At 45.7% G+C, this 27,445-nt stretch overlaps 1 protein-coding gene across 1 annotated transcript in view; it reads left to right on the top strand.

Annotated features, from left to right (window-relative positions):
* Positions 1-27,445, top strand: part of MICALL2 (MICAL like 2) — a 106,801-nt gene that overhangs the window by 54,265 nt on the left and 25,091 nt on the right. Inside the window, exons 6-11 of the mRNA XM_063934587.1 lie at positions 13,273-13,394; positions 14,705-15,997; positions 17,079-17,347; positions 17,522-17,615; positions 20,488-20,654; positions 24,116-24,280. Of these exons, the coding sequence (XP_063790657.1) occupies positions 13,273-13,394; positions 14,705-15,997; positions 17,079-17,347; positions 17,522-17,615; positions 20,488-20,654; positions 24,116-24,280 (2,110 nt within the window). The remainder of the gene's footprint in view (positions 1-13,272; positions 13,395-14,704; positions 15,998-17,078; positions 17,348-17,521; positions 17,616-20,487; positions 20,655-24,115; positions 24,281-27,445) is intronic.

Here is a 27,445-nt window from a genome sequence, read left to right as displayed (position 1 = left end):
CGTTCGTTGTAATAGTACGACGCGCGTGCGCATTGCGCCGCATACGCATGCACAGAAGTGCGATTTTTTTGCCTTATCGCTGCGCAGCGAACTAAAGCAGCTAGCGATCAACTCGGAATGACCCCCATAGACCTATAAACTGACAAAAGCGGATCGGTTGGTACTTTATCCCCCCCCCCAGATTTGATATATCTCCCCCTTAGAATAGAAATATACCATCATTGTTCAGTCACTTAGGTATTGCTGTGAGTGGAATGTCTTGTCATTAATGGACACGCGCTGGGTCCACTATACTTAAATTTGTCAGAGCACTATCAGTGTTTATATACATATTTCTCTGACGTCCTAGTGGATGCTGGGACTCCGTAAGGACCATGGGGAATAGCGGCTCCGCAGGAGACAGGGCACAAAATAAAAGCTTAAGGATCAGGTGGTGTGCACTGGCTCCTCCCCCTATGACCCTCCTCCAAGCCTCAGTTAGATTTTTGTGCCCGGCCGAGAAGGGTGCAATCTAGGTGGCTCTCCTGAGCTGCTTAGAATAAAAGTTTAGTTTAGGTTTTTTTTATTTTCAGTGAGTCCTGCTGGCAACAGGCTCACTGCATCGTGGGACTAAGGGGAGAAGAAACGGACTCACCTGAGTGCAGAGTGGATCGGGTTTCTTAGGCTACTGGACATTAGCTCCAGAGGGACGATCACAGGTTCAGCCTGGATGGGTCACCGGAGCCGCGCCGCCGTCCCCCTTACAGAGCCAGAAGAGACGAAGAGGTCCGGTGAAATCGGCGGCAGAAGACATCCTGTCTTCAGACTAAGGTAGCGCACAGCACCGCAGCTGTGCGCCATTGCTCTCAGCACACTTCACACTCCGGTCACTGAGGGTGCAGGGCGCTGGGGGGGAGCGCCCTGAGACGCAATATAACAGTATATACCTTAGGTGGCAAAAAGAATACATCACATATAGCTCCTGGGCTATATGGATGTATTTTAACCCCTGCCATTTTTACACAAAAAAGCGGGAGATAAGGACGTCGTGAAGGGGCGGAGCCTATCTCCTCAGCACACAAGCGCCATTTTCCCTCACAGCTCCGCTGGAAGGACGGCTCCCTGACTCTCCCCTGCAGTCCTGCTTCAGAATCAGGGTAAAAAAGAGAAGGGGGGGCATTTTTGGCAGCAAATAACGATAATAACAGCAGCTGTAAGGGAATAACACTTATATAAGGTTATCCCTGTATATATATATATAGCGCTGGGTGTGTGCTGGCAGACTCTCCCTCTGTCTCTCCAAAGGGCTAAGTGGGGTCCTGTCCTCTATCAGAGCATTCCCGGTGTGTGTGCTGTGTGTCGGTACGCGTGTGTCGACATGTATGAGGAGGAAAATGATGTGGAGGCGGAGCAGTTGCCTGTGTTGGTGATGTCACCCCCTAGGGAGTCGACACCTGACTGGATGATTGTATTTAAACAATTAAGTGATAATGTCAGCAATTTGCAAAAAACTGTTGACGACATGAGACAGCCGGCAAATCAATTAGTGCCTGTCCAGGCGTCTCAGACACCGTCAGGGGCGCTAAAACGCCCGTTACCTCAGTGGGTCGACACAGACCCTGACACAGATACTGAGTCTAGTGTCGACGGTGACGAGACAAACGTAATGTCCAGTAGGGCCACACGTTACATGATCACGGCAATAAAAGAGGCATTGAACCTTTCTGACACTACAAGTACCACAAAGAAGGGTATTATGTGGGGTGTGAAAAAACTACCAATAGTTTTTCCTGAGTCAGAGGAAATAAATGAGGTGTGTGATAAAGCGTGGGTTTCCCCCGATAAAAAACAGCTAATTTCTAAAAAATTATTAGCATTATATCCCTTCCCGCCAGAGGTTAGGGCGCGTTGGGAAACACCCCCTAGGGTAGATAAGGCGCTCACACGTTTATCTAAACAAGTAGCGTTACCGTCTCCTGATACGGCCACCCTCAAAGAACCAGCTGATAGAAGGCTGGAAAATATCCTAAAAAGTATATACACACATACTGGTGTTATACTGCGACCAGCAATCGCCTCAGCCTGGATGTGCAGTGCTGGAGTCGCATGGTCGGATTCCCTGACTGAGAATATTGATACCCTGGATAGGGACAATATTTTGTTAACTATAGAACATTTAAAGGATGCATTACTATATATGCGTGATGCACAGAGGGATATTTGCACCCTGGCATCAAGAGTAAGTGCTATGTCCATCTCTGCCAGAAGAGCGTTATGGACGCGACAGTGGTCAGGGGATGCGGATTCCAAACGGCACATGGAAGTATTGCCGTATAAAGGGGAGGAGTTATTTGGGGCTGGTCTATCGGACCTGGTGGCCACGGCAACAGCTGGAAAATCCACCTTTTTACCCCAGGTCACTTCACATCAGCAGAAAAAGACACCGTCTTTTCAAACTCAGTCCTTTCGTTCCCATAAGTACAAGCGAGCAAAAGGCCACTCCTTTCTGCCCCGGGGCAGAGGAAGAGGAAAAAGACTGCACCATGCAGCCGCTTCCCAGGAGCAGAAGCCCTCCCCTGCTTCTGCCAAGTCTTCAGCATGACGCTGGGGCTTTACAAGCAGACTCAGATATGGTGGGGGCCCGTCTCAAGAATTTCAACGCGCAGTGGGCTCACTCGCAAGTGGATCCCTAGATTCTACAGGTAGTATCGCAGGGGTACAAACTGGAATTCGAGGCGTTTCCCCCTCGTCGGTTCCTGAAGTCTGCTTTACCAAAGTCTCCCTCCGACAGGGAGGCAGTTTTGGAAACCATTCACAAGCTGTATTCCCAGCAGGTGATAATCAAGGTACCCCTCCTGCAACAAGGAAAGGGGTATTATTCCACGCTGTTTGTGGTACCGAAGCCGGACGGCTCGGTGAGACCAATTTTAAATCTGAAATCCTTGAACACTTACATAAAAAGGTTCAAATTCAAGATGGAGTCACTCAGAGCAGTGATAGCGAACCTGGAAGAAGGGGACTATATGGTGTCTCTGGACATCAAAGATGCTTATCTCCACGTCCCAATATACCCTTCTCACCAAGGGTACCTCAGGTTTGTAGTACAAAACTGTCATTATCAGTTTCAGACGCTGCCGTTTGGATTGTCCACGGCACCTCGGGTCTTTACCAAGGTAATGGCCGAAATGATGATTCTTCTACGAAGAAAAGGCATTTTAATTATCCCTTACTTGGACGATCTCCTGATAAGGGCAAGATCCAGGGAACAGTTAGAAGTCGGAGTAGCACTATCTCAGGTAGTGTTACGTCAGCACGGGTGGATTCTAAATATTCCAAAATCGCAGCTGATTCCAACGACACGTCTACTGTTCCTAGGAATGATTCTGGACACAGTCCAGAAGAAGGTGTTTCTCCCGGAGGAGAAGGCCAGGGAGTTATCCGAGCTAGTCAGGAACCTCCTAAAACCAGGCCAGGTCTCAGTGCATCAGTGCACGAGGGTCCTGGGAAAAATGGTGGCTTCTTACGAAGCGATTCCATTCGGAAGATTCCATGCAAGAACGTTTCAGTGGGATCTACTGGACAAATGGTCCGGATCGCATCTGCAGATGCATCAGCGGATAACCCTGTCGCCAAGGACAAGGGTGTCTCTCCTGTGGTGGCTGCAGAGTGCTCATCTACTAGAGGGCCGCAGATTTGGCATTCAGGATTGGATCCTGGTAACCACGGATGCCAGCCTGAGAGGCTGGGGAGCAGTCACACAGGGAAGGAATTTCCAGGGCTTGTGGTCAAGCATGGAAACATCTCTTCATATAAACATTCTGGAACTAAGGGCCATTTACAATGCCCTAAGTCAAGCAAAACCTCTGCTTCAGGGTCAGGCGGTGTTGATCCAATCGGACAACATCACGTCAGTCGCCCACGTAAACAGACAGGGCGGCACGAGAAGCAGGAGGGCAATGGCAGAAGCTGCAAGGATTCTTCGCTGGGCGGAAAATCATGTGATAGCACTGTCAGCAGTGTTCATTCCGGGAGTGGACAACTGGGAAGCAGACTTCCTCAGCAGACACGACCTTCACCCGGGAGAGTGGGGACTTCACCCAGAAGTCTTCCACCTGATTGTAAACTGTTGGACAAAAAACTGGACAGATATTGCGCCAGGTCAAGGGACCCTCAGGCAATAGCAGTGGACGCTCTGGTAACGCCGTGGGTGTACCAGTCAGTGTATGTGTTCCCTCCTCTGCCTCTCATACCAAAAGTACTGAGAATCATAAGAAGGAGAGGAGTAAGAACTATACTCGTGGTTCCGGATTGGCCAAGAAGGACTTGGTACCCGGAACTTCAAGAGATGCTCACGGACGAACCGTGGCCTCTACCTCTAAGAAAGGACCTGCTACTGCAGGGGCCTTGTCTGTTTCAAGACTTACCGCGGCTGCGTTTGACGGCATGGCGGTTGAACGCCGGATCCTGAGGGAAAAAGGCATTCCAGAAGAAGTCATCCCTACTCTGGTCAAAGCCAGGAAGGACGTAACCGCAAAACATTATCACCGCATTTGGCGTAAATATGTTGCGTGGTGTGAGGCCAAGAAGGCCCCTACAGAGGAATTTCAACTGGGTCGTTTCCTTCATTTCCTGCAAACAGGACTGTCTATGGGCCTAAAATTAGGGTCCATTAAGGTTCAAATTTCGGCCCTGTCGATTTTCTTCCAGAAAGAACTGGCTTCAGTACCTGAAGTTCAGACATTTGTAAAAGGGGTGCTGCACATACAGCCTCCTTTTGTGCCTCCAGTGGCACCTTGGGATCTCAATGTGGTGTTGAGTTTTCTAAAGTCACATTGGTTTGAACCACTTTCCACTGTGGACTTAAAATATCTCACATGGAAGGTGTCGATGCTGTTAGCCTTGGCTTCAGCCAGGCGTGTGTCAGAATTGGCGGCTTTATCATATAAAAGCCCTTACTTAATTTTTCATTCTGACAGGGCGGAATTGAGGACTCGTCCTCAATTTCTACCTAAGGTGGTTTCTGCATTTCACATGAACCAACCTATTGTGGTACCTGCGGCTACCAGGGACTTAGAGGACTCTAAGTTGCTTGACGTTGTCAGGGCCTTGAAAATATATGTTTCCAGGACGGCTGGAGTCAGAAAATCTGACTCGCTGTTTATCCTGTATGCACCCAACAAGCTGGGTGCTCCTGCTTCTAAGCAGACGATTGCTCGTTGGATTTGTAGTACAATTCAGCTTGCACATTCTGTGGCAGGATTGCCACAGCCAAAATCAGTAAAAGCCCATTCCACAAGGAAAGGGGCTCATCTTGGGCGGCTGCCCGAGGGGTCTCGGCTTTACAACTTTGCCGAGCAGCTACTTGGTCAGGGGCAAACACGTTTGCTAAATTCTACAAATTTGATACCCTGGCTGAGGAGGACCTGGAGTTCTCTCATTCGGTGCTGCAGAGTCATCCGCACTCTCCCGCCCGTTTGGGAGCTTTGGTATAATCCCCATGGTCCTTACGGAGTCCCAGCATCCACTAGGACGTCAGAGAAAATAAGATTTTACTTACCGATAAATCTATTTCTCGTAGTCCGTAGTGGATGCTGGGCGCCCATCCCTAGTGCGAATTGTCTGCAATACTTGTATATAGTTATTGTTACAAAAATTCGGGTTATTATTGTTGTGAGCCATCTTTTCAGAGGCTCCTTTGCGTTTATCATACTGTTAACTGGGTTCAGATCACAAGTTGTACGGTGTGATTGGTGTGGCTGGTATGAGTCTTACCCGGGATTCAATATCCTTCCTTATTATGTACGCTCGTCCGGGCACAGTATCCTAACTGAGGCTTGGAGGAGGGTCATAGGGGGAGGAGCCAGTGCACACCACCTGATCCTTAAGCTTTTATTTTGTGCCCTGTCTCCTGCGGAGCCGCTATTCCCCATGGTCCTTACGGAGTCCCAGCATCCACTACGGACTACGAGAAATAGATTTATCGGTAAGTAAAATCTTATTTTTCCATAGGGTGGTATGTCATTTATTATCTGCTTCCTGTGGGAAATCGTGGCAGGCTCAGGTGACCAATCCATGTTAGACAATTAGAGGACCTTAAAGAAATGTGAAGACACTGCCTGCATGAATGATGCAAATGGGTTTGGGGAAAGTACAGACAGGAATATAGTCACATCTTTCCAATATGTCACAGCTGAGGGACAACTGCCCATAGTAGGTGACCAGTCTGATACTGGCAGATGGCATTTTGGGAATATGGGGGCAATTAAAAAACCCACCTCATGTATCAGGAGAAATGTACAGTATGCTTGTGAACAGTTGCATTAGTTTATTAATTGGGGGATGTTAAAATGGGAACTGGACAGTATCTTCCTAATTAGTCATCTATAAGTCTTGGGATAGGTTTACATTTATCTTAAGGGGCGGATCATTCCTCTTTGCATGAATTACACTAGTGTATAATCGTGGTACTGGGCCTTAGAGCACCTGTGTGTGCAGTATTCTTATTATTAAGTATTCAGAGCGGATAGTGTAAATTGGGCTTGGCTTGTACAAACTGCTTAAATGATGTACAAGGCAAAGCTTATTTTATCCATTGTATCTGGGTAAAGGAGTGCAGGGCCCTCTGTGTATATAGTGTTGTTGATAAGTAGTTCACAAACGAATGTTCAGAATTGTGAGTAGTTCACTAAACATGGATTGTCAAGAAGTCATTTTTTTGCTGCAGTCCTACAAACATTCGGAGCACATGTAATTATACACACACACACACACACACACACACACACACACACACACACACACACACACACAGTATTTTTAGGTGCAATATAATTTTGACTTGGCCAAACAGCAGCAATTTCTTTCATATTAATGTTATGGATTTGAGTACAGCTGGGAAGGAGAAAATCATTCCTATTGGATAGTTGTGGTGATCTTATTATATAGATCCCTAAACATTGGAGTGGTCTTATATTCCCCTAGGAAGACTGAGCTATCTGTACTGATGCAGAATAATGCAGTCTGTGTGGAACAGGCCAAGTGAAAGATGATCTTATATAGGAGGTCATTCCGAGTTGTTCGCTCGCAAGCGGATTTTAGCAGATTTGCTCATGCTAAGCCGCCGCCTACTGGGAGTGAATCTTAGCATCTTAAAATTGCGAACGATGTATTCGCAATATTGCGATTACACACCTCGTAGCAGTTTCTGAGTAGCTCCAGACTTATTAGGCATCTGCGATCTTTTAACTGCTTGTCGTTCCTGGTTTGATGTCACAAACACACCCAGCGTTCGCCCAGACACTCCTCCGTTTCTCCGGCCACTCCTGCGTTTTTTCCGGAAACGGTAGCGTTTTTTCCCACACGCCCATAAAACGGCCTGTTTCCGCCCAGTAACACCCATTTCCTGTCAATCACATTACGATCGCCAGAACGATGAAAAAGCCGTGAGTAAAATTACTAAGTGCATAGCAAATTTACTTGGCGCAGTCGCAGTGCGAACATTGCGCATGCGCATTAAGCGGAAAATCGCTGCGATGCGAAGATTTTTACCGAGCGAACAACTCTGAATGAGGGCCATAGATTGATAAACCTCCATATAAGCACATCTCAGGTATACAATACCCAAAAAGCCATTGTATTGGGAGGGAAAATGATGTCCTAAGATTGACAATCTGTCCAGTATCAGGTTGATGGGCACGTCTATATGTGATTGACTAATGAAGTTTATGTATAGTTTCCCCTATTTCTCTTACGTCCTAGAGGATGCTGGGGTCCATTTTAGTACCATGGGGTATAGAAGGTTCCACAGGAGCCTTCTAAGACTTTTTAACAGTGAGAACTGGCTCCTCCCTCTATGCCCCTCCTCCAGACCTCAGTTTAGAAAATGTGCCCAGGAGACTGGACGCACTCTAGTGGAGCTCTACAGAGCTTTGCTAAAAAAGACTTTGTTAGGTTTTTTATTTTGCAGGGAAACTGCTGGCAATATCTTCCCTGCTTCGTGGGACTTAGGGGGGGGAAGTAGGAACCAACTTCTCAATTAGTTAATGGTTCTGCTTCCGCTGACAGGACACCATTAGCTCCTGAAGGGTACTGAACACAGCCCAAGCCTGGCCAGCGTTCACTCCCACAGCACTGCCTCCACCCCCTAACAGAGCCAGAAGTCAGAAGGCTGGTGAGTATATTACCGGAGTCCTGCAGAGAGGGGTCCTCCGGTCATCGTTGGCGGCATACAGGTACACGCGCAGCGGCGGGACGCTGTGCGCCATGTCTCTCAGCACAAGGGTGCAGAGCGCGCGGGGTGGATGCGCTCTGAACGGCATGGTAAAAAAATCCTTACTCTCACTGGCTAAAAAAGTACATACAAGATGTACTAAATCCCCGGCCAGTATAAAAAAATTTACATTGCTGAGGCTGAATCGCGCCATTATAAGGGGGCGGGGCTTCTCATCAGACTTGCCAGAACACTCACTGGGCGCCATTTTCTCCTGCAGAAACGCCAGTGTGAACCTCCTGAAAGCTGTTTCTCCTCTTGACAATGCTGCTACAAGTACCAGGGGTTGTAGATGGGGAAGAGAGTGTTCTTTATCATTAGGTCTGTGGGCCTAATATTGGTATTTGAGCTGTAATTGGGTAATATTTCCACAATTCACATATAAAGCGCAACGTGTGGACTGGCAAATCCCTCTGTGTCTCTCTGACAGACTTTAGTTGGGTCTGTCCCCGATAGCCCCCTGTGTGTGTGTGTGTGTGTGTGTGTACAAGTGTGTAACATGTCAGACATCGGGGAGGGTTCTTCCCCGGAAGAAACCATTTTGGATGCACGAGAGAGTAATATGGTGGCCCTTTCCTCTCAGAAGGAGCCGGAGTGGGTGAGAATGTTGCAGAAGAATATGTCAATGCTTGCAAAGAAATTCTTTGAGTCTGAACAGCAGACTAAATATTGGAGGCAGTCCGTGGAGGATGCACTGTTTACTGACCCCTCCATATCATCCACTCGGGTCCCATCCAGTTCCCAGAAAACGTCTCTGGCCCAGATAATGCAAGGGGACACAGACACTGATTCCGACACTGACGTCGACACTGGGGATTTGAAAGGGGTAGACCCCAAATTAGCCAAAAGCATACAATGTATGATAGTCGCTATAAAGGACGTGCTGGAATTTCCTGAAACAACACTGGTCCCAGAGGAAAAGGATTATTTTAAATTGAATAAAAAGCAGGTTGTGACTTTTCCTCCTTCAAAGGATTTGAATGCATTCTTTGAAGAATCATGGGCTAACCCAGAAAAGAAATTGACTATTCCCAGAAGGATGCGTGTAGCGTACCCTTTCCCTGAGGAAGACAGGCACAAATGGGAGACACCCTCAAATATAGACACCTCAGTTTCGCGACTGTTGCCTTACAATGGAGAAGCACTCTTTGGAGACAAGCTAGATGCCATGATTTCAACAACTACATCAGGCAAGTCGGCATTTCTGCCTTCCGCAGCTGCTCCACCTAGGAAAGGATATCATTCTCATACGATGCAGTCCTTTCGGCCTAACAAGTACAACAAGGCAAAAGGTAACCCCTTCTTCGCAGGAAGAGGTCGAGGAAGAGGTAAAAGATCTGCAACACCATCAGGTTCGCAGGAGCAGAAGTCAACAGATTCTACTGCTAAAACCTCAGCATGACGCTGGGGCTCCCCAGCGGGAGTACCATCCGGTGGACGTCTGCTGTTTTTCAGCCAGGTCTGGATTCACTCAGATCTGGATCCTTGGGTATTACAGATAGTATCCCAAGGGTACAAACTGGAATTTCAAGGCCTTCCCCCATGCCGATTTTTCAAATCAGCCTTACCAGCTTCTGTTCAGGACAGAACAAAAGTGCTGAACGCAATACAGAAATTATGTCAAGACAACGTAGTTTCCTTAGTTCCTGTGTCACAACAGGAAAAAGGGTTTTATTCAAGCCTGTTTGTAGTGCCAAAACCGAATGGCTCAGTCAGACCAATTTTGAACCTAAAGAATCTGAACCTCTATTTGAAAAGGTTCAAATTCAAGATGGAATCCCTGAGAGCGGTGATCTCCAGCTTGGAGGAAAAGGAATTTCTGGTGTCGATGGACATCAAAGATGCTTATTTACATGTTCCCATCTACCCTCCGCATCAGGCATACCTGGGGTTTGCGGTGCAGGACTGCCACTACCAGTTCCAAACATTACCTTTCGGGTTCTCCACGGCTCCGAGAATATTCACAAAGGTGATGGCGGAGATGATGGTTCTCCTTCGCAAGAAGGGAGTCAACATAATTCCTTACCTGGACGATCTCTTGACAAAAGCGAGATCGAGAGAGAAACTAGTGCAGAACATTGCAGTTTCCCTGAAGGTGCTTCAACAGCACGGTTGGATCATAAACCTTCCAAAATCACAATTGGAACCCACAATGAGGTTATCATTTCTGGGTATGATATTGGACACGGAAGCACAGAAAGTATTCCTACCTGTGGAAAAGGCTCTGGAGATCCAGAGGATGGTCAAACAGGTTTTGAAACCAGCACGCGTATCGATTTATCAGTGCATCCGCCTGCTGGGGAAGATGATAGCGGCCTACGAGGCTCTACAATTTGGCCGTTTCCACGCCAGGGTCTTCCAATGGGACCTACTGGACAAGTGGTCAGGATTGCATCTACACATGCACCGGAAGATAATCCTGTCCACAAAAGCCAGAATTTCACTCTTGTGGTGGTTTCAAAGTTCACACCTCCTGGAGGGACTCAGGTTCGGGATTCAGACTTGGATCCTGGTGACCACAGATGCAAGCCTCTGAGGTTGGGGAGCAGTCACGCAAGGGAAAAGCTTCCAAGGAAGATGGTCAAGTCAGGAAGTACTCCTTCACATAAACATTCTGAAATTGAGAGCTGTGTACAACAGCCTTCATCAAGCGGCACACCTTCTTCAAGGTCGTCCCATACAAATCCAGTCAGACAATATAACGGCAGTAGCTTACATAAACCGTCAAGGCGGAACAAAAAGCAGAGCGGCAATGGCAGAGGTGACAAAAATTCTCCTCTGGGCAGAAAGACATGCAACAGCTCTGTCGGCAATTTTCATTCCGGGAGTGGACAGCTGGGAAGCAGACTTCCTCAGCAGACACGATCTCCATCCAGGAGAGTGGGGCCTCCACCCAGAGGTCTTTGCGGAGGTAGCAGGTCGTTGGGGCATTCCTCAAGTAGATATGATGGTATCACGTCTCAACAAGAAGCTTCAGAAATATTGTTCCAGGTTGGGAGACCCACAAGCAATAGCAGTGGATGCACTGGTAACCCAATGGGTGTTCCAGTCGGTGTATCTGTTCCCTCCACTTCCACTAATACCAAAAGTTCTCAAGATCATCAGAAGAACAAGGGTTCGAGCAATTCTCATTGCTCCAGACTGGCCAAGGAGGGCTTGGTATCCAAATCTTCAGGAGTTATTACTGGAAGATCCTCGGCCTCTTCCTCTTCACGAGGACCTGCTTCAGCAGGGGCCGTTAGTTTATCAAGACTTACCTCGGCTGCGTTGACGGCTGTTGAGCGCCAGATCCTAGCCCATAAGGGTATTCCCAATGCAGTCTTTCCCACACTTATTCTGGCCAGGAAAGGGGTACTGTCCAAACATTACCATCTCATTTGGAGAAAATATGTATTTTGGTGTGAATCCAAGAAGTCTCCTGCGGTGGAGTTTCAATTAGGACGTCTTTTCCTATTTCTACAGGCGGGTGTGGATGCTGGCTTGAGATTAGGGTCTATCAAGGTCCAAATGTCGGCTTTGTCCATTTTCTTTCAGAAACAGTTGGCTTCCCTTCCTGAGGTCCAGACATTCGTGAAGGGGGTTCTGCGCATCCAACCTCCCTTTGTGCCTCCTGCGGCGCCATGGGATCTTAATGTGGTGTTGCAGTTCCTTAAATCGGACTGGTTTCTTACTTGGAAAGTGCTCATGCTGTTGGCCTTGGCTTCAGGCAGACGAGTGTCTGAATTAGGGGCTCTGTCACACAAGAGTCCTTATTTGATTTTTCATGAAGATAGGGCTGAACTGAGGACACGTCAGCACTTTCTTCCGAAGGTTGTCTCTTCTTTCCATTTCATCCAACCTGTGGTGGTGCCAGTGGCTTCTGACACCTCAGCTGTTTCAAAGTCCTTGGATGTAGTTAGAGCGCTGAGGACTTTGCAAGAACGGCTCGGATGAGGAAAACAGATTCTTTGTTTGTCCTCTGACCCCAACAAGATTGGGTGTCCTGCTTCTAAGCAGACTATTGCGCGCTGGATCAGAGGTACCATTCAGCACGCTTATTCCATGGCAGGATTGCCGTTGCCGAGATCGGTAAAAGCCCACTCTACCAGGAAAGTGGGTTCGTCCTGGGCGGCTGCCCGGTGTGTCTCGGCATTGCAAATCTGCCGAGCTGCTACTTGGTCAGGTGCAAAAACGTTTGCTAAGTTTTACAAGTTTGACACCTTGGCTGCTGATGACCTTAAATTTGGCCAGTCAGTTCTGCAGGAACATTAGCACTTTCCCGCCCATACTGGGAGCTTTGGTACATCCCCCATGGTACTAGAATGCACCCCAGCATCCTCTAGGACATAAGAGAAAATAGGATTTTAATTACCTACCGGTAAATCCTTTTCTCGTAGTCCGTAGAGGATGCTGGGCGCCCGCCCAGTGCTCATTTTTCCTGCAGAATTACGTTTTATCTTTCTACACAGGTTCTCATGTGTTAAGATGGTCACAGCTGTTGCTGTTGCGTTATGCATGCACGTTAGCATGGGTTATGTTAAAGGCCATGTTAGACGGCATGTTTTTTGTATGGTGTGAGCTGGTGTGAATCTCGCCACTAGTTTAATGTAAATTCTTCTCTCGAAGATGTCTGTCTCCTCGGGTACAGTTCCTATACTGAGGTCTGGAGGAGGAGCATAGAGGGAGGAGCCAGTTTACACTGTTAAAAAGTCTTAAAGTGTCAAAGGCTCCTTTGGAACCATCTATACCCCATGGTACTAAAATGGACCCCAGCATCCTCTACGGACTACGAGAAAAGGATTTACCGGTAGGTAATTAAAATCCTATTATATCAATGACGATACAGAGGAAATGTATTGGTTGTTTATTTTCTAAGATTTGTAATTTGTTCAGTAACTCCTCTCCATAGGGTCATCGGAATCTAATGTAGAATGGTTGATTAATACTTTTTTTTAATTTGAATTTAAACAATGCATTAATGTTGGCTACTGAACAAGTGTTCTAGGTGTGTGACACAAACAGGATAATACTTTCTTTTGTTTCAGGGCATTAGAGAAATTAATCCAAATAGTGAAGTAAGCAGCAACTGCTCCGTCTGCGGGAAACATGTACATCTGGTCCAGAGGCACATGGCTGACGGAAAGCTGTATCACAGGAACTGTTTCAGGTAGGTCTGCTGTACATGGCATAAGGAAGGGAGAAGGCTGCCATACAATGTGGTCTCCTTATTTGGGTTCTGTGCACATTTGCTGAAAGTGTTATAATGATCAGTGGAGGGTCTGAGGGAGCTGTACAGCCTCCTGTAGCCTGTATCACTGATAGAATATACTGTAGGATCTTGTTATCTGACCTGTTAGCAACCTGCAAGCTGTAAGAATCCATTAAATGGCTACCTGTTATGAAGTCAGTGAGATGTGTGTGGCAGTGCAGACTGGTAAGTTCTTGTACTTGAGCCCCAAGTATCATAAGTACACTTTTATTGGACCCTCCTATTTTAGAAGTAGGTTTACCTTATTCAGCCCTGTTGAATGGGGTACATTTTGTATAAAAATGAGTTTTTCAGCGATTCTTTTTAGCTTGCAAGCAATATTTTGTACCCATTATTTGCTGGGTCACTAACAATTGACCCCCCCCCCTTCACCTTTTCATCTCTGTATACTGTATCCCTCATTTTCTCTCTATCATCTCCATCCTTCCTGTCCTCCCTTTCTGGCATCTCATCTCTCACTGACACTCTTTCTTATCTGTCATCTCTGTCCCCACTTCTGTATTTCTCCCTCATCTCTGCTACCTCCTTATGTCTGTCTGTCGCTCTCTCTCTCTATCTCTGTCTCTCTCTCTCCCTCTCCCTCTCCCCCTCCCCATTCATCTTTGTCTCATCTTTGTCCCCCCCCTCTCCATCTGTCTAGGTCACCCTCAGTCAACCCATCTCTCTTTCTCTCTCTCTCTCTCTCTCTCTCCCCCCCCCCTCTCTCTTGTATATAGCTGCTCCTCCTGTCCCCCCCCCCAGTGTCCTTGTGTAATTTTCTCTCATCTGTACACTCTCTCTCTCTCTCTCTCTCTCTCTCTCTCTCTCTGTTCATTCTGTCTTTCTCATCTGTCCCCAATGCCCTATTTCTTCCTCTCATATCTGATCCCACTCCTCTTCTCTCTCTCTCTCTCTCTCTCTCTCTCCCTCCCTCCTTCATGCCTGTGTGTGTATGTGTGTATCTCTCATCTCTACCCCCCACCTCCACCATCTCTTTCTCTCGCTCTCTCATCCCCCAATTCTTTTATCTCTGTCCTCCTCCCCACGTATGTGTGTCTCTCCTGTCTGCTCCCCTGTCCATGGTCTCCCTACCTTCAGCTCTACCTGAGTAACTACTAGACTGACACATTAGAAGATTATATAATAGATTGGGGTGCCGTCTGCCAGTCTGCACTTTTGTGTACATTTTTCAAGGCTTCAAAACTAAAATGATGTTTTGACTATTTCAGATGTAAACAGTGTACACGGACGCTGCAGCCGGGTAGTTATAAACTAGGAGATCAGCCTGGAACTCTCATCTGCAAACATCATTCTTCTCACACTCACTCCCCAACAATAAACAGCGTTTCAACTTCTGGCCCATACAGTCCTGCAGTGTCTTCTGTAGGTGGTAATACGGCAAGTCCAAGTGCAACTACACGGCCTAGCACCACCACCAATAACAATCCCTGGCAGCGCACCACAAGCCCCCCTGTCCCGGTACCAAACAATAGGACTTCTGTTGGCTTTGTGAATAATAACAAGACTAGTATTACTAATGCCGCAGACCAGGAACCTGGTAATAAGAACTCCTACAAATTTCAATCCACAATCATCAAGGATGGTCCAGGTTCTGCAAACACAACCAATCCTGAACCCACAAACAGGACCGCTGTTGGATTTTATGGTAACACTAAAGCAAACTCGAATCTCTCCGCTGCTTCTGGAGTAACGGAACAACATAACAAACCTACACATAATCATTGGGGTGCCAGTAAGGACAGGACAGTCTCCAATCCGTCAGGCAGTGTGGCCCATTTACAGCAGGCCACAACTCCAACCGCAGGTTATTTACAGACGGTAAAGGGAAAAATAGAAAATGGTAACTCTCCTGTGCCTCAGAACAACGCCTTTCAAAGGGAAGCTAAGAAAGAATTGGGTCACATTGGCCAACAAGGCAAAATAAGTGCTACCTCAGGTAATATCCCAAGTGGGCCTTCTTTGTCAGCTGCAAGGTCACCAGCTGCTATAGAGGAAGCAAAGGAACAAAATACAACACCAAAGCCTTGTCTTTCTTCAACTACAAAAAATAAGGAAGCCCGTGATGCATTCTTCCAGTTAAAACCTGTCACGGAATCATCAGCAAATAAATCTCCATCTGGCCGAGAGTCCCCAAAAATATCTATGGCTAATGGGCCAGGAAGGTCTGTGGCTATTAATGTGACACCACACACTCCTGTGAACACTGAGAAGGTCAAAGTTAACACTGAGCTGGTCAAATTTAACACTGAGAAGGATAAAGTTAACACTGTACAGGTTAAAGTTAACACTGAGCAGGATAAATTTAACACTCAGAAGGTTAAAGTTAACACTGAGCAGAATAAAGTTAACACTGAGCAGAATAAAGTTAACACTGAGCAGAATAAAGATAACACTGAGAAAGACAAAGCTCGGAACTATCTCCTGAAAAATATTCCTGGTTCGACTCCTCTCACACCAGTCCGATCGTCAGAAGGTCCTAACAGTATATCCACACCGAATAGGTACGTGTGTCTGACTTCTCTTTGTACAGTTAGTCAAGAAAGTGTTTTTGTTATTTTTATAAAGCCTATGTCACTTATAATGTCCTCTTTGTGTCAGCGTATTGCCAACTGCTTGTATTCAGATAATCATACCTGCTTCTAATTAATACATCTGTGTTGGTTCCTTACATCCTAACTTTGTGCAAGATTCATGTGTGTGTGCTTGTGTGTGTGCTTGTGTGTGTGTGTGTGTGTGTGTGTGTGTGTGTGTGCGTGTGTGTGAGTGAGTGTGTGTTTGTGTGTATAGGCTATATACATTTAGTTCATGAACTCCTGAATGGGTTAAAGGCTGGTTGTAAGGAATTTTCCATCTACACCAAGATATCTGGAAATTTAATTTGTATTTCAGCAGTAGGGGAGCCCCTTGGAAGCAGGCATCAGAGCTTAAGAAAGGGCTCTTGCGCCTTCCCAAAGTTCTTTTTCCAGTGCCCTGTTTATTATTTAGCACTAAAGTGCTGCATTAGGAATCTTCTGTTTACTCCAACTTTTGTAGAATGTCTTTTTTCCCCCTGCTAACCTCAATGTTCTTCATTCCCCGCCCCCCCCCCCCCTCCAGAGATTTATTCTTTGAAATGGGGAAACGTTATAGCAAGAGCTGGCAGAAAAGGGGGAGATTGAATGTGGTTAATGATCATTGACTGTTATGTACATACTCTTACCATTGGGAACAATAAATATAATATGCTCATATATGACCGTTATGAGATTTGCACATTTGGGAACTGGGTTTAGATCTCCCTATTCTAATGATATTGAAGTTTTTTTTTACTTTAAATGATATACCATCTAGAATAACACAGCCTCTCCCCCTTCCCAAACAAGGTCCCCTTTTTACATTTATCTGAATTATAGTTTATTACTTTTAAAGGGTTGCTGAACATGTTACTGTATGAAATACATTCAATCTTAAATATTCACAAAATGTACTCTCTACTGCGTGTACCTTTCCTACAAATAATTTGCCACTGGAATTGTAATCCAGCCTTATCCTATATACACCAACATGGCTGATCGGTATGTAATATATCTTCAATTTATAAAGGACAATTGATCCACCTCAAAGGGGAACACCAAATGCCACACCAAAGACTGAACCTGTGAAACCAGTTCCAAAAGAAAGAAAGAGTAAACTGCCACCTTCTGTTTCCACTCATGAGCCCCCAAAAACTACTCCAACAGCCAGTGTTGCCAAAGGGCCCAGCACACCGAGCTCTGACAAGAGTTCTGTCCCAGCACAGCCCACCCATCCGACACAGCCCAGTGTGGTGAACCCAGGCAGAGTCCAGAAGGTGGAGGAACCATCTCCAAAGAGTGAGTATACTTTGACTACAGCTGTTCTGCTAGGTTTAGTTATGGGAACTTCGAGTGACGTGGAACTTCTAATGACTGTAGTCTGCATATTCCACCTTAGTGTTCCTTCCTCGCTGGTCTGATTTGCTTTGAAGTGTGAGTCTTCCTCTTAATTAACTGTTTTGTTTATTGCAGAAGAAAATCCTGCCATAACAGTGCCAAAATCAGAAGCCCCGGAGGCATGGAGGTCTATGTTGAAATCCGTTGACAAGAAACCATTAATTCATAGGTATATTCCAGGGAGGGGCATTGTTGCTGGAATACTGGAAATTCCTAAAGGGATCTGATACCTGGTACTCCAGCAATTTGAGAAATAGCTTTACAATAACCTCGGGATGAGGGAGTTGTTATGAAGATAGTAGTTAATGAGTATTTAACGAGCAGTGGTTCAGGACTTCTCGGTTTATATTTGTTTTTTATGAATTTATCCGGGTCTTTTATTTGGGTTGGGTTTGGGAGTCTTTCAGTCAGGATGTCCGCGGTCAAAATACTGACCCCCGGAATCCCGACTGACAAAATCCTAACAGGGGTGAGAATGGAAGCTAACCCTAACCCTCCCTCCCCGCAGCCTAACCCTAACCCCACCCCTTACCCCGCAGCCTAACTTTAACTCCCCCCCCACATCCTAACGTCCCTCCATAGTTTAACCCTCCCCCCCCGCAGCCTAACCCAAACCTCCCCCAGATACTTACGATTGGGATTCCAGCGTCAGCATTTGACAGGTGTTGGGATTCCGGTGCCGGTCTCAGGGCTGTCTTAACAGCAGTGTAGGCCCCTGGGCAAAGCAATGCACTGGGGCCCCTACCCATCCTCCAGTGGTATGGAAGGGGGACAGCGTTGATGTCCCATCGGCGGTAAGGGGTTCTCTATCTTCCGCTCAGCATGTAGGACCTGGAGCAGTCATTTCTGCTAATTACTCCTTTACTGCACAGATGGTGGGAGATGGGGCAGGAGGGAGAACACTAAAGTGTAGAAGGGGGCATTGGGAATGAAGGAGCCCCTGTACATGACTTCCAGGATGTTAGGGGTTTAATACGCAGAGGAGGGGTGGATAGTGGAGTGGGCTTAATATTTTGTAATTTTCAGGTCGGAGGGCAACTTGCTTGACTGAAGATATCTCCAGTTTCTGGAAATAGATTTCTTGGCTTTCAATGGGATAAAAACACTAGAGAGTTCCACCTTTCAGGAGGTATTGGGGACTTGGAGATCAGAGTTCAGGAGTCAGAACAATCCACCAACGAAAATATAAAACTGCATACCAGGCATGTGGATTTGTAGCGGGGACCAGCTGCTGGAAGGCTGATATCTCTGGTTCTGGGCACAGTAGAGACAAGCTGCCAGTGTCAACTGAAAGAGAAGTGTCCCAGCTTTTGGAGTACACCTTCAGAAAACGCTGTCAGACAGAACCCAAGATATCTGGCTGGGAAGAGCAATTAACAGGCTCAGATGGGGACCGCTGCTTTGAAGTCGGATATCTCCGGTTTCCCAGGGCCGATTTTCAAAAATCTGGTTCCCCTGGAAAAAAGGGACCCTCAGCTATCGGCCTAGGGCCTTTAGACTCCTGGGGCACTTGGGCAAGAGCCCATTGGGCACATATGAAAAGATGGCCCTGGCCGGTCTCCTGATCGTCAGCATCCTGTACGTGGGGTTGCCAACTACATCCCTTCCATTTTCCTTGCTCTGTTAATATTAGGGGAAGGGGGGAAATCAAGTCAGTAAGACCCCTCACTAAGAGCAATACTAAATACAGTTGTGAAATGCTTCTCTATGTTAAATAGAGTGTAACCATTGTGTATAGCAGTGGTTCTCAACTTCAGCTCTTAAGTTTACCCAGCAGGCCATGTTTTGAGGATTTGTGGAAGCAGGTGGGATAATGACTGACCCAGCAAAATAGATTAACGCACCTGATTTAAAGTCCCCCAGAACTGGACTTGAGAACCCCTGGTGTATAGTATAATATTACTTTACCCTGGTGTATAGTATAATATTACTTTTCATTATAATTCTTATAGTTATACAGATATTTTATCTATTTTATATGAACCCAGATTTTTAAAACTGCATTTTTTTTAATCATCTTCCCTCTAATGTATATAGGGGCAGATGTATTAAGCCTGGAGCAGTGATAAAACAGTGATAAGTGCAAGGTGATAACGCATCAGCCAGTCACTGTAAATTTACATATTGGAGCTGATTGGCTTGTGAGTTATCACCTTGCACTTATCACTGCTTTATCACTTCTCCAAGCTTAATACATCTGCCCCAAAGGGCCTAATTCAGGCCTGATCGCAACAGCAACATTTTCGCTAATGGGCAAAACAATGTGCAGTGCAGGTGGGGCAGATATAACATGTGCAGAGAGAGTTAGATTTGGGTGGGGTGTCTTCAAACTGAAATCTAAACTGCATTGTAAAAATAAAGCTGCCAGTATTTACCCTGCACAGAAACAATATAACCCACCCAAATCTAACTCTCTCTCTCTGCACATGTTACATCTGCCACACCTGAAGTGCAACATGGTTTTGCCTATTAGAGAGAGATTTTGCTTTTGCGTGCAGGTCTGAATTAGGCCCATAAGCTCTTGTTACAACTAGGACGTATTGCAGGAATACTTGTATTTGTTAGCACGTTACACGCCGATACAGTATCATAGAAGGCTGTGATTTAAACACGTCGCCCTTTAAGCCGCTTTCCGAGGCCTCTTGTTAGAAAGAGTTGAAATGTTTGAGTCATCTTTTACTATGTAAAATTGTTTTGTAACTTGGAAAGATTAACTCCAGGCCACTTCCAGTTATGTGTCATATGTGTGTTTACAGCTTGTGTCTGGGAAAATCCTCTAACTGCTGGATTACAGAACGGTCTGGCTCCAGTATTGCAGAGCTGTTGCCTTGGTGCAGCAGAATCCTTTATTATTGGGTTATGGCTTCAGCCAAAGTAATTCCTGCTTCCCGACCACATAAATCAAACAACACATTTCTTTGCCTCCTATTTGTCACTCTAATGTGGGGTTTGTGTAAGATTAAGTCTTGATGTTTCGGAATGCTACAGATGCTTCAGCAAAGCCTATTTCCTCCTGCAAATGCTTATTGTGTTTGACATAGGACTCTGCATGAGGCCAAGCCTACTCCAAAAGAACCGGAGACCACCGCTGCTCAAAAGAAACCGACAACGTTTGTGACTGTGACCATCTCACCAAGCCCTGCTGGCAAAGAGAACAACCCAGTTCCACCAAAAGTACCCGCTGTTAAACCAAGCCCTGTGGTCACAGGTAAAAAATGAATAGACTCCAAGAAGAGAATATGCGGAGAGCAGATTTCAGCAGTTGAAGTGGATTGTGGTGCCAGCTACTTGGGGGGCGGTAACAGGCGCCCCAATCTTCTTCTTTTTTGGCTTTGTGCATTCCCTCTGTTTCATTTTCACTAAACTGTTCCATACTATTGTATGAGTAGAACTGATGTTCACGTGCAAGGAGATACATGTGGTATGGTGGAGGTAAATACAGGGGAACTTTAAATAGAATACAATGGGGGAGATGTATGAAGCCGTGAAAAGAGTAGATAAGTGAAGCAGTGGAGCCCATGGCAACCAATCAGCTGCTACTTATAATTTTATGAAATGCATTTGAAAAATGTTACCTCAGTGCTGATTGGTTGCCATGGGCAACTTCTCCACTTGCACACTTCTCCGGTATGCGGTTAACATACAGCCGCACTGAATCCTGGTGATCTCAATGCCGACGCCGGGATCCCGCACAGCGGTACAATGCCAGTGCCGGAAATGTCGACGCCACAGGCTTTTCTCCCTCTATGGGTGTCCACGACACCCATAGAGGGAGAATATAACCTGACCACATCGTGCCCGCAAAGGGCTTACTAGAGCTCGCCAGTCTGTCAGCATCCTGGTGGCCGGGATGTTGGCGTCAGTATAATAGCGCCGGCATCCCAGCCATTGGTATATCATACCGATTCCTCTTCTCCAATCTTTTCACGGCTTCATACATCTCCCCCACTATTATAGATGGAGTATAGAGCTTAAGTGTGTTTATCTCCCTTAAGAATCAGTGCACTAAGGCAGTCTTAAGCTGAGGTTCTCAGTACACATTTTTGTTGAGGCTGCTGTCTCTTGAAACCAATGGGAGCTCCTATGGAGGGTATACTAGTTTGGGAGGCGCAATACCTCTTTCCACAACAGTATATTTTATACATTTGAAAGTTGTGGAGCATTAACCCTTTTAATACAGGACGCTCATGTAGACCTGCCTTAGGTTTTGTACCCCCTGGAATGTCCTATGACTTTCCGTTCTGCCTAAATCTGAACTCTGTTATAGTTAATAATATTACGTCTGATATAGGGTGCAGTTAGGGGATCAGTACGAGATCCCGTTGGACGGTATCCCAGTGGTCGGGATACCGACCGGCACAATCCCGACAGGACACCCACCGAGGGAGAATATGTCAGGATTGTGCCGGTCGGGATCCCGGTGTCGGTATTCCGACTGCCGGGATCCCGTCCGGCGGGATCTTGACTGCATCCCGCAGTTAGTATATCATGACCATATACTGAATGCTGAATTCTTGACACATCAGGAACACGGCTAACAGTGGTACGTTGTGCTTATAAAGGAGGACTTTTATATATTGCCATTCCTCACAGAGTTGCTCTAGAACAGTCAACAGTGTAGTCGCTCACCATACCATCACCTGTGACTAGCACACATAACTAGAGAGCAACCAGCTGAGGCTTGTGAGACACTGCCTGGTAAGATGACAAGGGATACGGTCATTAGGTCCACCACTATTGGTCGACATGCATTAGGTCGACATGGAAAAAGGTCGACTTGAGTTTTTCACATTTTGGAAAAAAAATTGTGAACTTTTTCATACTTTTCGATCCACGTGGACTACGCTTGGGAATGGTAACCAGCGGAGCGGGGCACCTTGCCCGAAGCGCGAGGGGACACGGTGCACTAATTGTGGTTCCCCATCACTTTACAAAGAAAACAACACCGAAAAAAGTTAAAAAAAACTCATGTTGACCTATTTCCATGTCGACCTAGTGACCATGTCGACTTAATGACTGTCGACCTAAGTGTGGCGGACCTGATGACCCATACGCAGATGACAAGTAGTGTGCTTTATGTTATAGTAAGGAGTAATCTCCCCTAATCCTTGTAAAATCGTACAGACTAATTTCAGTCATAATTAAGGTAAAGTACTGTCATCTCGTCCCAGAGTAAATGCTTAAATTGAAAAATAAATATCTGAACATATAAATAAAGTATTTGGATCCTAGTTTATTGCTATCCATTTACCTGATCAGTGGATATCTAGATTTCTTAATGGGTAATTACTTCTCCTGAGGCAACATGAAAATCCCCTACGTAGTGCTGAAAGTAGAATTCCAATGCCCTAGAATTCTATGATGTATTTTATACTATTTTATTAATTCTCTATTTCTCTATCTTCCAGCTGTTTCCGTTTCTCAAGATTGCTTTACGGCTTTTTTTCATTTACTTTACAGCTATTTCTGTTGTACTTATTTCCTATTCGTTCTGTCTTCTACTAATAATTATTATTTTTTTTTAACTCTTTGCAAACTTATTTGAAAAAGCAGATTGAAAAAAGCTAGGCTTCCCTGAACGTGCAGTCGTCTCACTGAGGCGTTTGTGGTGAGCTGGTTGTGTAGGAACTCGCATGCACAGTGATTTCACTGATGTGTGTTGTGCTGTAATGCATGTTCTACAGTGATGTACTTTACCCCTTGCGTCTGCATTGCCTTTGTGTGGATTATGATCTTAAGGTGACGTGGGTCCGCATTTATTTGGGGAGGCTGAACCAATATACTGCCTATCAATTAACTAGGAACTGTTGATGTCACCGAGACACTTGGTACCTTGTGCTTCAGTGATGTCTGAAATTTCCATGAGGTGCTTGGCTACGCACTCATGACTGCTTTAGACCACAAATGACTGCCTCCATTTTGTATGGTGCAGGTAAACTATAAAATCATAAGATAGTAGTTTTTTTGTTTTTTTACGCATAGTTGAGGTCTTTGGGTTCTGCACAGTGGGGGTAATTCCAAGTTCATCGCAGCAGGACATTTTTTAGCAGTTGGGCAAAACCATGTGCACTGCAGGGGAGGCAGATATAACATGTGCAGAGAGAGATAGATTTGGGTGTGGTGTGTTCAATCTGCAATCTAATTTGCAGTGTAAAAATAAAGCAGCCAGTATTTAACCTGCACAGAAATAAAATAACCCACCCAAATCTAACTCTCTCTGCAAATGTTATATCTGCCCCCCCCTGCAGTGCACATGGTTTTGCCCAACTGCTAAAAAATATCCTGCTGCGATCAACTTGGAATTACCCCCAGTAAACGCTATCTTTACCTGATGCCTTATGCTTTAAATTCCTTTCATTTTCTTGCACAGCCATATTATTATGGACATTTCCTACAAAAGTGAATAGATTCCACTTGTGCCAACATGTTGGTCCAGGTATCAGGAAATCTGTTATTGTGAGTCTTTTTTTCTGTCAGCGCTCTCTCATGTCTGTGTAGTCCTCAGACACAACATTGCGTATCTGATGGCATGTGTGTGTGCATGAGGTTTTTTTTGTATATTAAGAGATTTGTTTTGCCGTAACTTTTTAGAATTATTTCTCTGCCTTCATAGCAACACATTTAAGGTGCCCTTTCTATGTTTTAAAAGAAACCTCCGCCTCTTTTCAGAATCCGCCAATGTAACGCCTCCAAAGAAAAAGCTTCTGCCAGCCAAAATAGACTTAATTAACGATTGGCCGAAACCTGAGCAAAAGTGGCAGGATGGCGCTGTGGTCACTGAGGGAGAGGCACCCACATGGCGCTCTCACTTTTCAACAGACAAGACTTCCACAGGTACGCTTACCGGTATTTATAAACTTGAATGACTCAAGGGTATTATGCCAAAGATAGGCTGACCATGTTATCCCTTTAACCTGGGACACTCATGAATTACACAGGTTCTGTGGCTGCTTAAAACCAGGTGAAGTGCAGGCTTGTAGTCAGCCAGCCACAGAACCTGTGTAATTCATGAGTGTCTCGCGTTAAAGGGATAATATGGTCAGCCTACCAAAGACAAATGTGGGACTATACTGTATGTTCTCAGAGAAAGGGCATCGCAGAGCGTCCTAATTTTGAAATGAAAAACTGGGATCTGAAGTCTTGCATTATGCTATCAGTATTCCATTCACGTGCATCCGATAACATGATCATGGCAAAGAATGTGGCTGTAGGAGCCTATAATGAATTATGATCCACAAGCTCTATGATATTCATGCAGAATAATCATCACTCCTGGGGGGAGGTTTACCAAATATTGGAGAGAGATAAAGTTTCAACCAATCAGCTTCTCACTGTCATTTCTCTAGCACAGCCTGTAAAATGGCAGTTAGGCTCTGATTGGTTGGTACTTTATCAATCTCCAAGGTTTGTTAAATCTCCTCCCAAGAAACCTTATGGGGGAAGTATTAGGCCTGCCTGCTATTTATGGGTCAGTGAGCCCAAATAAGTAGCTAAAAACTACATAGCTGCTAGACAGGGTGATAAATGCTCAAATGGCAGAAGCCGTGCTAATTTCGGCCATTTGCGGGCCTTCTGTGCAAGTACAGAAAAGGGGTGGGGCTTGTGGAGAAGTGGGTGTGGTTGAGTAGATTTAGTGTTTGTGTGAAATGGGAACATAGTTTACACACATCAGGCTTTCTTTTGTAATAATTTTAAGTGGGCAAATAAATGTTGGGATGGCCCGATATTGACAGACATGTAACCTATAAATTTATTAGGAACCAGTAAGTTAGGTGCAGCATTATAAAAGGAACACTGTGTGAGTTGTTCCCTATATTTGAATGCAGCCTATGAGTTCATTGTAACTACAGATATTTTCTCATACATCTTTGCTGCAGTCATGCAAACAGCCCCTCTTGGCAGGTTGCGTATTAATCTTTTAGTGTCTGACAGCTTTTTGCCTCTTTTTTTTGTTGTCTTAGGGGTATATTCAATACCTGTCGGGTCCTTTCTGACGGAAAGGACCCGACAGGTGAGTATTCAATGGGGCTGCCAAATCCGACTGTCTGATTTGGCCGCTCCCTACAACTGTCAGTGCTCTGCTGAGCGCCGGGCCGTGCTGCTGCTGCTGCCACTGGCAATACTCACCTGTCTCCGATCCCCGGCTCATCCGGTCGCCTCTGCCGCTGCTCCTCTGGCCGCCTGTCCCGCTGCTCCTCCGTCTGCCTCTGCCGCTGCTCCTCCGTCTGCCTCTGCCGCTGCTCCTCCGGCCGCCTCACGCTGCTCCTCTGGCCGTCTCGCACGTCTCATCTCCCCGGTTCCGACAATGTCAATCCGACTTTAAAAAAAGTTGGATTGACATTGTCGGAACCGGGGCCAAAACCTGTCGGATTTGGCTGCGGAACACGTGGATCCGCGGCTAATCCGACAATCCACGTGTTTTCTGACAAGTCAGAAATTCCAGACTTGTCGGAAAAAAACAGCCAGTATTGGATAGGTCGGAACCCTTTCCGACCTAAACCTGTCGGAAGCTGCCGTCTTTCCGACAAGATGGCAGCGTCCGACACTTATTGAATACACCCCTTAGTCTCCACACAATGCCACTAGGACGCACCAGACTCTGCTGATTAATTTGATATATGACACTTGTATATCTGTGTGCGACTGAGACTCTGAATCTGTACACAAAGTAGCAGCTTTGTACCAATGCTAATTATTTTGTGCACCGTATACGGACTCAGTCACACACAATATACAAGTGTCATATAGCAAATTAATCAGCACAGTTTCCTCATGTGTCCTAGCACATTGTGTTGCAATTTAAATGCATTGTTTGGCAAAAAAAGACACCGACATTAGCAAAGTTGCACGGGACATGGCGGCTCACTTACACCGTGCATCTCGCACTGCATGGCGTATTGAGGCTAGATGTATGAGGACTCATCTGTATATCTGCCAACAATTATGAATAACATATTAGGGCACATCTGATGCACCAAAACCCAGATCAGATCAAATAACTCATTTATTGACTCATTACGGGGCAGACAGTGGGGTCTGTTGTTAGATATGTCAGAACTAGTGACATCACTGGATCCCTTCATGAGGAGGACCTGCGAGAGGTCAGACTGTCCTACTGTGGATACTGTCTTTCTATGGATAAAGTTTACCTGAGTGTCAGCATCATAAAAACAAACTTGTGCTGTTCATGTATCAAGTAGTGGAGAGGTAGACCAGCTGAGAAGTTGCCCGTAGCAACCAATCAGCTTGTCCCTATCATTTAGACTGTATTTCATAAATGCTACCTCAAAGTGGATTGGTTGCTATGGGTACTTCTCCACTGTTCCACTCTTTTCACTCCTTAATACAGATGTGACACTTGTATATCTGTGTGCGACTGAGTCTGAATCTATCACACCAAGTTCTGTTGTGCTTCGTATACAGATTCAGAATCGCACACAGACATATGTGACATCGCATTGTGACTACTTCAGGTGCAAAACAGACACTCAGCGCAAGCCGAGTAGTACAGGATCTGGCGGCTCATTCGCGCCAGGCTTCTTGGGCCACTTATTAAGCTAGATATGCGAGGTCATATCTATAGGTCAACCCGTATGTACTTAAATAGACAAACACACGACACACACAAAAGGGCTGCTCTGTGACCCCGCAGGGGATCGTTGTGTGCACTGTGCTGCTTCTTGCATACCTTACAGCAGAAGAGTAGTTCACGGGAGGGAGCGTGGCCAACAGCTCCACTCTGAAACACAATGGAGCTGTCATATTACATACTGTGTACAGAAAGACACATATTTTATTGCGTATTGTTTGTTTTCCCTCTTTTGCTAAATACTGAACAAAACACTGTGTATTAAAGACAGAAAAAAGCGATCTAGAACATATTTTACTTGCATATAATCGCATTTCAACAAACCATGGCATAAGTTGCTCTATTAAATCATTTAAATGCTTAGTATGGGTCCACCTGGAATATGAGCTGCATCTGTGTACATTAGTTAT

The sequence above is a fragment of the Pseudophryne corroboree genome, chromosome 7 (assembly GCF_028390025.1).
Source record: "Pseudophryne corroboree isolate aPseCor3 chromosome 7, aPseCor3.hap2, whole genome shotgun sequence".
In the NCBI taxonomy this organism is placed as follows: domain Eukaryota; kingdom Metazoa; phylum Chordata; class Amphibia; order Anura; family Myobatrachidae; genus Pseudophryne; species Pseudophryne corroboree.
The sequence above is the reverse complement of the archived record's forward strand: the minus strand, read 5'-3'. Positions and strand labels throughout refer to the sequence as shown.